General features: G+C 32.4%; 2 protein-coding genes across 6 annotated transcripts; one reads left to right on the top strand and one right to left on the bottom strand.

The window, feature by feature from the left end:
- Positions 1 to 187: 187 nt before the first annotated feature.
- On the top strand, positions 188 to 2604 carry LOC109538317 (protein lin-37 homolog). Its single transcript, XM_019905497.2, has 5 exons — positions 188 to 641; positions 1136 to 1306; positions 1398 to 1557; positions 1614 to 1762; positions 2419 to 2604. Exons 1-5 carry the CDS (start codon positions 454 to 456, stop codon positions 2438 to 2440), a joined length of 690 nt encoding a protein of 229 aa, XP_019761056.1. The 5' UTR covers positions 188 to 453; the 3' UTR covers positions 2441 to 2604.
- Positions 1828 to 12445, bottom strand: LOC109538316 (ankyrin repeat domain-containing protein 13D). 5 transcript variants are annotated; one of them, XM_019905493.2, is made up of 12 exons: positions 12175 to 12445; positions 11955 to 12090; positions 10249 to 10321; positions 9392 to 9489; positions 9125 to 9268; positions 8240 to 8417; positions 7382 to 7607; positions 7047 to 7326; positions 6820 to 6987; positions 5999 to 6102; positions 5587 to 5669; positions 1828 to 5228 (listed from the first exon to the last, which is right to left on the bottom strand). In XM_019905493.2, exons 1-12 carry the CDS (start codon positions 12271 to 12273, stop codon positions 5033 to 5035), a joined length of 1785 nt encoding a protein of 594 aa, XP_019761052.1. In that variant the 5' UTR covers positions 12274 to 12445; the 3' UTR covers positions 1828 to 5032. The 5 variants fall into 5 exon arrangements, with proteins under 5 accessions (XP_019761052.1, XP_019761053.1, XP_048519839.1 ...); XM_019905494.2 differs by having other exon boundaries at positions 6826 to 6987; XM_019905496.2 differs by lacking the exon at positions 5999 to 6102 and having other exon boundaries at positions 5088 to 5228.
- Between the last annotated feature and the right edge of the window lie 676 nt (positions 12446 to 13121).

Below are 13121 nucleotides of genomic sequence, written 5' to 3'. Positions count from 1 at the left end.
TGCAGTTCTGGTCAGGAAAATATCACAAAACGATTTAAATACGTTTCTCTATGAGAAAATCAGTACCTTTCAGTACAAAATCATAAACATCGGGTGATTTTCTTCTTGAGAGCGCACATCGAACACGAACTCTGACGAAGGTTCTTAATTGACGTACAAAACAGACTAATTTGAGATGAAGATTGATGTACGGTTGAAAGAAGCTAACTTCATAAATATGTAAAATAAATATTGCCTCTGTTGTAAAAAGATATATAAAAAACCTTCTCTGTCGGCACTGCCCTATCAACATCAGCGCCTCCAACCTCGAAACCATTTTTCCATGATGGAAAATGCAACCTAACCACATTTTATCTTTAATTTATTTTGGGTAGTTGTGCATCATACCACTTTTTTACTTCTAGGTGTTTTCATTAATTTAATTCAAAAGTGTATTAAGCGATATACTTAATAATGACTAAACGGCGTAGTTTTTCGACGAGTTTTTCCCCAATGAAAATGGAAATTAAAGAGGAAAATGTAGGAAATGATTATTTGATGGCCAAAGGTAGGCTAAAAGGGGCTCTTAAGCAGTTAACAGAAAGGTCTTCGGATGAAGACAGTGATAGCTCTGAAGATGGACAGTCGAAAAGACGAAAAAGGTGAAAACATTGTTCAAACAAGTCCCATATCAAATCATAAGAAACAACATTTGTAGCATTATTAATTTACGTTTGGGTCACATTTGTTGCAAGCTCCCACCTGGGGGCGATTTTTTTGCATTAGGAATCTAGGCAGTGTCTGGTCCAATAAATTTGAAGTAATTGTTCCACTCCACCGTAATTTCTCCAATGCTTTTGACCCTATACTTTTCAATATCGAATGCCTTGACGCTTCTTAAACTTATCGAGCCATCCAGAACTAGCTGAAAAGTCGAAATTTCATCAAAATATTTGGCTTTAATTTGTGGAATTTCCAACGATATAAGAACATTATGACGCTGCTGGAAAAAACAAATTGTTAAACACTTTGTTCACTTTTTACACGCGTTTTATAAATAATAAATATCAAGAAACGTTCAAGTTTGATCATTTTCTCCATTGGCATCTTTTAAAATTTGGGAATAATGAACGTGGATCTTTTGTAATTACTTTAGCTACAAAAAGAAGAGAAGTGAGACTGTTCCTACCCCATACCATCATACCTATGTAATGAAGCTCTATGATCGGAGTGTGGATTTAGCCAGATTCGAAGAAGATACTCCTTTGTATCCTCTCTGTAGAGCATGGATGGAAAATCAACCAAAAAATCCACAAAGAATCATCAAGTAAGTGAGCCAGGTAGCATATTATTTAAGCAAAAATGTTGGTACATTACCTTTGTTCCATTTCCAACTAAGACGGGGCTGTGCATTTTAGGAGACGGAATTCATCTCCAGAACCCACGGATTCGACTTGGGATAGTTCTGGAGTCGACGTGAAGAGACTGCCACCTCCCTCCATACCGTTTGAAACTCGTGTTCCATCTCCACTACCTGAACAGCTTCTTCAAAGCAAGGATAACATCAACCTAAACTATGTAAGCAGTTTTATGCTTATTGTTAATTCATATTTTAATTATTTGATCAATTCAAGGATGAATGCCCTCCAGTGGACAAGAATATTTTGATACGAAATCACCTCCAAAGATGGGTTAAAGTGAAAAAGAAGTGGATTGCAGCTGCTGAAAATAATGAAGAACGATACGCTTATAGTTTCAATATCCTTCAGAATATCTATAACAAGTAAGTTGAACATGTGGTTAAAAATCTGTTATGACCGGGGTGGAAACAAAATAACGTCTGAAAGGTACATAAACAAAGTTACCCGCCAATATATTACAAATAGTTATACCAAATTAACTCCTAAAATCCTAATTAATTATGTAAAAAGGATTAATATAAGATTTAAAATCAAATTAATAGCTACATTACTTAATCATTATTGAAATGTTTTATTTGTGTCCGTATTTAAAAATTGACAACATTCATAATTATTGACGAAATTCAATCTGACGGAAAGTAGGTATATTAGGACACCTCCACTGTCTATATGATAAGCTTCATATTTGCTTAATAACTACCTGTTTTCTTCAGGTGTAAAATTGTTGCAGTTTATCTATCATATATTGTCTGAGGGTGTTTAGAAATCACATCAAAAATAGTAAAATAATGTGTATTTCACTAAAACCTTTTGTTCTCATTAATTTTTCATGATTTTGTTTCTACAACTTCGCCAATCAGCAGTTCAGTTGCTGCCAAACACTTGCTTCACAACTAACGCGCTGGAAATAAACTGGAAAAAAAATGTTTTAAGCCCTTATTTCGAGCTTTCCAATCAAGCCAATATAATTCAATCACCATGTATTCTACTTAATTAATATTTTCGCAATGTTTTCTAGGGCTCAAGATCATATGGAATAATTCGTTCAACGAGGGAAGGAAATATACTTTCTGAGAGTTCATTAATAATTATTTGAAATAAAATATGTTAACAGTAAACAATGTTCTTATCGAAACTAAAACAAGGAATTCACAACACAATTACAAATGCAAATAGTTTGTGTCCTAAATAAAAATTGCCTATAGTTAGTAGTTTGGCTAGCAAGACCACAACTTGGCCCCACAGAGAAGGAATATAATAATAATTATTATTATTATTAAAGTTAATTAAAGATAGATATCACAACAAATTACTAAACCAAGTAGGTACTCTAGAAAAGCACGTAAATAAAACACCAAGACTATAATTATATGTGGGTGACAACTCAAACAGTGCTCATGTTCAAATGAAGTAACACAAATCTATTCATATTTCGCCCATTGTAAGTGTTTAATTTAATATGTTGCTCTAAATAAATGAAAATTGATCCCACCATTCTCAGATGGTAAATTTAAACAGTATTTTGCAATTGTTATACAGCAAAGCAATGAAAATAGAAAGTGCTGTGAGGATTCGATCTTTAAATTTAGTATAAATGTTAAATATAACATTTATAATATTCGAAATCTGAATCGTACAGAAATCAATAAATCTTATTTCGTGGACGGTCTAATTTATACAAATATATTTGTATTGCCACCCAGTGGGTCAATAAATAGATATAAATGCTTCGCACACCTTTACCAAAGGCAATTAATCTGAACACATGACCATATCTCCGTATGTACCGTACGAAAACATTTAGTTATTAAAACAAGGATGCTAAGTTGTTAATTATACTAGTTGAAACTTATTCCTATAGCCATTACATTGTTATTCATGAGTTAGATCACAAATTTAGCCATTTGGAGGATATTCCTTTAGAACTTCATTTTAAATTCCCGCTTAATTTAATGTTAGTAATGTTTATATAATATGGACATTATTTGTAAAGCACCAAACAAAACTCGTTCTATCTTAATAAATTGACTTTGCTTAGAATTACCCGGAGTTTTGTTAGTTGAACAGTACAGGATTATTTTCTCTCTTGTGTAATGGAAGACCGCTACTACTACATACCAAACGATCAAATGTATAATTGATGGTAAGTAATGCAGATTTATTAATTTTACGCAAAAAATACATGTGTAAAGAGCCCAAACAGCGTTTAAAGAAATTGAAATTTAAACGGTGTAAAAATTATTATCTCCCGTTTTACCAGTGATAAAATACTTGAATATTCTTGAGAACGTACTGTATGTTTCAATTTATTAGTATTTACTATTATTTATTCGTATTTTGATATAAAAAACATCAGCTTTTAAGATACCAAATATCAACTCCAGTTGCATGATAACAGGAACTTAAAATTTTTTTGTTTTTCATAAATTTTTCTTGAATATATTCGCAATATTTTAAGGAAGTAAAATTATATCTTTTGTACCTATAAACAATTAGTACATGGGTTCATTCCATTTATAAGTTTTGAAATTTTTTTAAATTCAAAACAACGAAGTCAATTCCATTAAGATGTAACAAGTAAAATGTTTTACCAGTAACGAATAAATTTCCCAGTTGCTTCCATGCTGAGTTTGATCACTCATTTAGTAAAGTATTTTTCTTGCTAACCAATTTTACGAAATTTCACAAGAATGACTGTCAACCAATCAACAAGTGGTGTTAGTTAAGGCTTGTTCAGACGGTGACATCAAATTCCGTGACAGCTTTCACACTAGCTATTCACTCTCAACACATTGTGTCGCGACAGACTCTTGGCAAAATGGCGGAACTTCAGTCTGCAGTAGCGGATTTGTTAAAAGAAGTAATTATTTTGAAATTGAGGCAAAAATTCAAAAAACAAGTATGGATAAGACAGTGGATTATGCGTAGAAACAAACTAGGGGCATCAGAAACTCTACTAAGTGAACGTTTTTGTCTATCTTTATAATCGGCAATTGATTTATCCCATAGTATGATGAGATATTCCAGAAATATAATGAAATCAAAAGGGAACATGATTTAAAACCAAACGAAATGAAAATATCGCGCCAAGGATTGATAACCTTGAAGAAATGTCGCCGAAACATCGACAGCGTCACCATAGAACAAGACTTATATGAGTGTCACGATGTCGCGGTGCCGTATTCGCGAGTTCAAAAGTCCAAACGCCCCTGGTGGCTAAAATTTAAACTACAACTTAAGTAGTAATTTGACACTTGACATTGGTGTTCTGACATCTGATTGTGATTTGTTTTGTTCTAATCAACTTTTGCCCGCTTTTATAATCATCAACTCCAATAAATAAACAAGTCTCAACTGTGACTCGACAACGAGTAATTTGACGATTCGCAGCGCCCCCATCGGTAGTTGAACTTGCGAATATCAAACATTTTTTATATGTGACATTAACGTCCCGACACAGGATGTGACAATCGGATGTTCAGACACTGACATTGTTGTGGAATTCACGTCACGACATTAATGTCACCGTGTGAACGAGCTTTAATAATATATAAAGTGTACCGCTGACTGGTTAGAATATAATAAGAGTTGCTAAATTGTGAAGCCAAATTGAAGAAGCTAAGTAAATTTCACTACTTTTCGGTCAATGATAATTGCAAAGCTTGTTCCAGCATTTTTTCTTCGTCTATCCTGTTCTGCTCCTCTTTTTCTCGCTCTTTTCTGGAAACCATCAGGGCCATTTGAAGATCGTAGTCCAAATCTGAACTGGGACTATTTTGAGCGTCGGATGGGGGTCCTTGGTACTGTTCTAGACTGGCTTCTATTGCTCTACAATAGGAAAGTTCCATATTCGAAAAACATGAGAAAGATACACTAGTTATGACAAAAGTTAGATATTTTTACAGAAGAGTACTTTTGTCGTCTTTAGTCGCTTGAAAACATGCAACTTTCCCACAAATTAAAAATTGTCTAGCTAATTTAATCACTTACAAATGGCAACTAAAAGCTATTCAAAATATTCTTTGAATAATAGCACAGAACAATTAAGGGTTCTTAGCTAATCATGCTAAGTTGGATGAAATAAATCCTTGTAGGCAGAATTGAAGAGTAATTGTCTTGTATATTTTTGTACATCTTATTTGTTTGAGAACATTAGCTTAGGTTGAATAAAATTCATGTAACTGACCTTTGAAGCTCCCTTTCTTCTACGTTGACGGGAGTTTCGGGTCTGGAAGGCTTGTGTCCTCTTAGTGCTTCCCAAATGTCCACCTGAAAATTCCAAGAAAATATCTATAAGATTTCACATTAGCTTTCAATTACCAGCTTATAACGCAGGTTTGACAAAATCAAAAACTATTTAATAATTGCTAGAATCAGGCAGTATATAATGTTAATAAGCTATGACAAATTATAAGCTTTGACGGAAACTAACGGATGGTAAAAAATTCAAACTAAAAAAAATAATACAACGTATCGCAACATGAGCCAGCGATGGAAAATATTAATTTGCTTGACATATCTGCAGATAGATAAGTTTGATATTGTTCCAAAGCAATTAAGTAGGCAGACACATTTTATCAAAATGACCTTTATCTAACCTCTTCCTTCTCAGTGCCCGATTCAACCAAACTCTGTTGAATTGCAAATTGTAAAAGATCATCTTCTTCTTCACTGTTAAATTGTCGTCGCCCATCGCTTGCAGCTAAAATAACACATTAACTCGATTGCAATAGAAACTATTTAAAAAACTAAAATAAATGCGAGTGAATGATTAAAAGCATGAATGCAACTGAAATTTAACTAATCTAACATAATCAAATGTTTGGGATATTCCAAGATTAACAGCATATTTAGTGTAAAAAAACAAATATTTCATGTTTTGAAATTCAGAATTTGCCGAAGGCTTAGACCAGATGATCCAGAAAGAAGTCGAACATTCTATGATTGAAATGCGACGTAGATCTGGCTGGAATCTAAGGCAACAAAATAAAATAAGTGAGTTTTACTACTTTGTCGAAACTTTACTCTCTCCCTGTGCGCGACTGTTTTAATATTTTGCGTAAGGAAAAACCAATTTTCAAAGAAGTAAAACTCAGTTATTTGACTGTATTTTGTCGAAGGCTCCAACCCAACTTGTGCTAGAGGTACAAGGATAATAGATATATTTTTGAATAACGAAACAAGACGAGTAGCCAACTAAAGTGTATCGTTTGCGGATAAATGATTATTCCCAATTTAATTTTTTAGAAATACATAGAACATATGCTAGACACCGGCCCTAAAAATGCCTGCTCGTGCCGAAAGGCAACAGTTATTGGCGTTGCTGATGCACCGAAGTCACAACCCCAAACAAAGTAAAGTAAGCAGGCAAAATCAAAACCCATTAACATCAAATAAAAATGATGATGGTGCACTTTACCATTACCAATCTGGATGTAAGTCGGCGGACACTGGAATAATGTCTCGTCGAGGACACATGTAAGCCGGTCGTCTTCCTCCAGGGTGGAAACTTTGGGGACAGGGCTGTCTAATGCGAAAATATTGCCAAAAGTTATTCTAGCATTTAGCACGTGGAAAAGAGGAATTTCTGGAAGCCAAAGCATGATTATCGGAATTGCTTCATAATAAATCGTTCAAAAAGCTCACCGATTTTAACTGGAAATCCGCTAGGAAGTTGCATCTGAATAAAGTCTTTTAATTTAGCAAAATGAGAACTGGATATGGCCATTAAATCTACGATCGGCAGTATCTGTTCGGGAAGCGATAAAGGATAGTCTTCGCAAAGCCATAAATTAGCCTTAAACTTCTGAACTTTCACATTAACTTCCTTAGGTCGACCTATGTCGCGGTCTCCCAAGTCAACTTGAGGATCGAAGTACTCTTCAGGTAGTATATTGCAAGGGTTTGTGTTATTTGTGTACTCTTCCTATAAACAGACAGCAATAACAATTGGTCTGATAATGAGCGCTTCAATTACACACTTTGGGAATCTCGGAACTACTTTGCGATGATCCCACTTCGGCAATACCCAAAAAGCTCTGCAGTGGAGTTCTGAGGTTTTTACTTCGTGCTTTATCATGTTCAGTCAAATGTTCAGATCTGGTTTTGGTCACTAATTCTACGTTTGAAGCACCAAATACTTTACAGTCATATCCGTTCACTCCTTCATTTTTGTCGGACCGCCAGCCCCAAATGCCCGCTTTGTTCCTAAATTCAAGTTACATTAAACATTTTATTTTCTACCTATTTTGCATACAAAAGTTAAAGGGGAATGCAAAAATTTCACATTTTTTCTTCTGTGATTCGAAAAATTGCGATAATTTAAATTAAATTATTTTATATATTCGTTTGGCATCTTCAACTAACCACTTTTAATTCAACCATGTACTATTTAATTCACTTTCAATACTTCATTTAATTCTATTTTGCAGCTTATACGAGTTGATCAATTTTGATTTGAAATTTGCCCCATATTTAACCACATTCAACTTAATTATTTAATTTTTTGTCTGCTATTTTCTATTTTATTTTCAATCAATAATTTGGACCAAGTATTTTCTCTGTATAAAAATTAGGAATAAAAATAATTGATAAACACAATTATTGCAATAACCTTTAAAGAGTAAATAATAAATGAGCATTGAAAAGTATCCCCCACATGAATTCGAATCGAGAACAAAAAAAGTTTCAATGATTATTGTGAATGTTCTATAAAATTGGATATTAGTCCATAACAAACAAATTTAGAATATATTCAGTTTACATATAGTTTTTGCAATAAATTTATAAAAAATAAAAAAATTTTCTAACTGTTTATTGTTATGGGCCAATTTTCTTACCTTTCGAAACTAATTTTTTCGGTATCTACATAAGTAGTAACTATAGGATTGGTAAGACGATGTGATACGGTCTCTTCGTTTGGCATTAAAACTCCTAAGGTATCATCGCTACTTCGCATCTCTTCACAATAAACTTGTCGTAAATCATGGTCTATTTCCATCACTGTAGCGCTACCATCTAATCAAAGAAAGTTGTAACAGGAATTTTTTACTTTTTAATACTTAAATTATTGTTATATACAGGAGTGGCACTTTTTATCCAATTAATAATTTTTCATAATACTGCTTTCATCTAAAAAATATACATTGAGTCCCAGGAGAGATGTAACAAGAAGGGAAATGCACACAAAATTGTGAATTTTTCAACACACCTTAAGGAATGAGTCCCGCATGTTGTAAAATTAGCACATAAAAACAATTTGTTAATTCCGGGTTACACATTTTCCAAGAGACGGGAAAATTCCACTCAGAAAAGTTATTTAGAATGCAATTTTATACGCTCCAAAATTTGATTAACATAACAGTATTTTTAGGGAAAACATATTATTTAATTTTGACCCACACAATAAAAGGTAGGTTGTTACGCTATGAAAAAACATTGAAACATGTTTAGAAGTTTACAGTTTTCAAACGGTACCTATTCAAACATGTCATGGTTGTTTCACCTCTTGCTACATCTATTCAGGGACAGACTGTTTATTTACCTCATCATTTTTCATCAAATTTTAATTCTGCCGATAAACTATTTTTTATGTAGCATTTGAAATTGACGGTTATTTAGTCCTCATTTCTCGTACTAAGAAATTATAGTTATCTCCATTAAAAATAGCCAATGATTTAGCAAAGTCTTCCTATGTAAATTTTCCATTTTATAGTTCTACTCACTTTGGTCCTGAAATACATAACTTCTATTTCCTCGCTGCCAACTTGTATGATCAAAACCCAAGAGCGTGGTATCTATTCGAACGTTAGAGCCTTGCTTGTACACTTTATAGGTATCGCTGGGGCACATTCGAGACACTAACGGTACTAAAAATCAAACATAACTCATTAAATCACTAAATATTATAGATTAAGCTTGATATTAGTACACTTCCACGTTGCTGAAATGGAATGGAATACCAAAGAAAATAGAATTCAAAAATAACCCACCCCAGCTGGTAAACTCCCATTTCATTTCCACATAAAAATCAGGGGCTTCCTTCAACTTGTGTAGCAGATCAGGGATTCCTGCCATACGACTTGTATATCTAAAAAAACGCATATGAAAATAAATCCGCTAAAAAATCAATCATAATTGACTAAGTTTTCTTCTCCCTACTGCAGATATATGAGTTATTGAATGTAAAGTGATTTCAAAGTTTACGTAGCATCAGTTTTAGTAACAATGTATACGTATATTTTTTAACATAAAATCTTATATTGTGCTGCGTTAAATTGTCAGTGTTTTCTGTATCTTCAAGATATTTATTTAACCAGTTAAAATTTACAAATTCATCTGTAAATTCCTATAGAGGTAATACAATTTTATCTGTGCATAGGCCTGGCTTACTTAGAGTTATCCTACAGCTAACTTATCCTAAGAACTCAATAGAGCTATTTGCAGTAACCCAGTTTCCAGAGCACTTACTTCAAAACAAATTTTTAAGTTATTGAACTTTTTAACATTGGATTATCGACTTCTGGGTAGATTTGCATGCTAGTGATTAGATCTTATCCAATTATTTAATTTAATCTTTACTTTACTTTTAGTACTTATATTGGTAGACATAGTTTTGAGATCTTTTCGCAATGAATTATACTTTCTTAATGCTGCAATATAGCTGCTTTTATTGCTAACAGTCTTAGTTAATTTTGGCATTTGGATATTTTTATTTCTAATTATACTCTCTGAATATTTATATTTGTGTTCCAACTCACCATAGTGATGCAATAAAGAGTTATATATCTACAGACATTTTTTCACTTTATAAAATAACATATATGTGCAGTCGTCGGTTTAATAGTACCTTTGCAGATCACGCCGTTCAAGCACAATGTGCAATAATTCAGGATCTCCAGTTGCAACTGCTTCTTGAACAACTAGAAGATGGTATATATTAGAACTTTTGAACGCTCTAAACGTATCAACTTCAAAGGCTATTCTTTCTATTATGTTTGTTGCATTGTTAAAAATATTGATGAAAACTCTTTCAATTAAAGATGACTAGATATAAGTCGTGCACTCATAGTTATAAAAAAGTTTACACTGGAACATGAATGGTGTTGGAAGAAAAAAGTCGTTCTGTCGAGTAGTTTTTTGACTTTCACTTTTGGTTTCGACTAATAAAGAGTAATACAATGAAAATGAACAATAAGTAGAAACTAGACAATTAACGGTACATAAAGCGACTCTCCTGAAGTATCTGAAGAAGAACAAATAAACCAAATTCTCTTTGTGGATATTGTATTTGACTTTATTTTTCACAGTTCTAAATATTCCTGACTATTCTCGCTTGAAAACGGCAATGAAGAAAAATTTGACAGACTTAGAAAAAAATTCCAAAAACATCTAAATACAGATTTGAGATGAAAAGTCTTTAATTAGTATGTTTGGACTTATGTGGGAACAATAAAAAATTAGATTTTGAGCTTATAGACAAAATAAATCGAATGTAGAGTACGAAATTACTTAACATTACCGAAATAGATATGCACCATCAGAAATATATTGTTAGAAACATAAGGAATATATACATATAACTAAATACTACATGGATTAAATATAAGTACAACAATCTAGATTAATGGTAAATGGCCATAAAATGTAAATGAATACTGATTATAGCAACAAGGAAAAACCCAGAATTTCAGTTATGTATTACTAAACTCGTAAGTGCTAAATTTATCATTTATTTAAGTATTTTATGTTAACATGTCAAAGATATCTGGTGAAAAACGATTTATATTGAATTAAATATCCGTTTATCATCGAAAATGGACAGTTCAGAAATTGACTGCAACTCTGAGTATTCAGTAATTAATCGAACATATTTTTAATTAGACTTAAAAAAAGACGTGTTTTATGTTAGAAGTTTTTTTTTCCGGTGAGGTTTGGGATGTTAGAGGTTACTAAATCAAATACTACATAAAAAATTAAAGCTTAGAGCAATAAAATATGAGGGATTCTATGTAAATGTTCTAAAATATGAGGGAGTCAGAAATTAAAAAGAGTGCTATGCATGTAGAAAATTGTAAATTGTTAAAAAATAATAAATTCAGGGTAAAATGTCTTAATTATTAATGACGATTATTTAGTTTCCTTAATAACCAACTAATTATTAATTTGTAGTACACTCATGAAGGATTGAAACAAGTTTACAAGAATTACTGCCTTGCGGAATGCGGTGGCTGTCTATCGCATTGTTTAATAATTCATTTGCAGGATGAGTCATTCACCAAGTCACCAAACTAAGTAATCGAATGCATAATTCGTATATTTATTGTGGTGATTAATTCCAAACAATTTCGTTTATTGTAATCAGTAAACTTTAACACACAGTAAAAGTAATTGTGATTATTAATTTGAACTGTAGGTGATCCCACCCAGAGATTTATGGAAGACGAAGTTTCTCTCTAATTTTTTATCCCGAAAATTGAACATCTAGTTAATAATTGCACAATAGTTTACTTAGATATTGTACCAGTTTCTTGAAATATAATTAGACTGCCTTACCGTTCCAACCATTCTTGTTTTCGCAATTAACATTTGCTTCATGATTAAGCAGAGACCTAGTGGATTCCAGGTGCCCCAAAGTAACAGCTAACATTAAAGGGGTTCTGCCTCTGTTATCAGCCTTTTCCTTATCGCTCTGTAAACCATTTTAATTGTATTGTGTGGAAAGTAGTAGAAAATATACGTTTCAAGTATTGCTTTTGTAATTTCAGGTACACACCTTATTTTCTTTAAGTGCTTTTTCCAACAGTTTAAACTCATTTTTCCATACGAGCCAATGAAGAGGGTATTCCTTCTTGATAAACTCCTCGCTCACCATTGCTTTTAATTTCCCCCTTTATTTCCTTATACAGAGCACAACGCATCAGATCATACTTTATTTATTGTTATTATTGCAAAAACAGAATTAAGTATGTTTACTAAAAAAGGTCTAACTACACTTGTTAACTGACAGGGGCCATTTGTTTTGATCATTTTGAAGTACTATTGTCAAGTGTCAGATTTTGTATGACGTACGACACTATAAACGTATTAACCACGTATAAAAAGTTGATCTGTGGTATTAACCACGTATAAACTATGGCGTTAGCGGGAAAGTTTTCCAATTAAATGTTTGTTTTTATATATTTAAATTTTCCTATTGCCAACACCGTTCGAATCTTGGCCTCACAAAATCTGGTTTTTTTTAAGTTGACTGCAATGTGAACAACTTTTTAATATTCGGTGGTGTATAAATCAACTACACTTTACATGTTAGACAAGCTCAAAAAAACTCAGAAAAATAATGTTTTTAGAGTGGAACCTTGGATTTTAATATCGGTGCGTTTTTAAGTTGATTATGACCTTATTTTAGTGGCTATTGTATACTTTTTTGTAATTTTACGTATTATAAATCAGTATTTTCAATATCTTTTGCGCTAGCCAGTATATATTTTTTCTGTCAACATAAACTGTTTTTAATTGTCTTATCTTTAAAAAACTTAAGTAAAAATCGTACGTATTTTCTTTCAGAAAGATACGGGCAGGCAGTAAGCTTCTGCTTGATATGGAATATTTCGATTTTAATATTTTTTCTTAAAATATAAATTATCTAGTTTTTTTACTGATATTCACACCAAAACTCCATTAGGTTTATTTTTTCTATAATCATTATTTGAAATAATAAAT

The sequence above is a fragment of the Dendroctonus ponderosae genome, unplaced genomic scaffold (genome assembly GCF_020466585.1).
Source record: "Dendroctonus ponderosae isolate FM_Combo_2020 unplaced genomic scaffold, Dpon_F_20191213v2 Dpon_F_20191213_2, whole genome shotgun sequence".
Classification (NCBI taxonomy): Eukaryota; Metazoa; Arthropoda; class Insecta; order Coleoptera; family Curculionidae; genus Dendroctonus; species Dendroctonus ponderosae.
This window is presented reverse-complemented; position numbering and strand designations above follow the sequence as displayed.

Coding starts and splice junctions, on each gene's coding strand:
- LOC109538316 (XM_019905493.2), bottom strand. CDS start 12,273: ATGGTGAGCGAGGAGTTTATCAAGAAGGAATACCCTCTTCATTGGCTC. Junction 9,269..9,391: donor ATGGGAGTTTACCAGCTGGG/GTGGGTTATTTT, acceptor TTTGATTTTTAG/TACCGTTAGTGTCTCGAATG. Junction 7,327..7,381: donor GTAGTTCCGAGATTCCCAAA/GTGTGTAATTGA, acceptor GTCTGTTTATAG/GAAGAGTACACAAATAACAC.
- LOC109538317 (XM_019905497.2), top strand. CDS start 454: ATGACTAAACGGCGTAGTTTTTCGACGAGTTTTTCCCCAATGAAAATG. Junction 642..1,135: donor CAGTCGAAAAGACGAAAAAG/GTGAAAACATTG, acceptor TAATTACTTTAG/CTACAAAAAGAAGAGAAGTG. Junction 1,763..2,418: donor CTTCAGAATATCTATAACAA/GTAAGTTGAACA, acceptor AATGTTTTCTAG/GGCTCAAGATCATATGGAAT.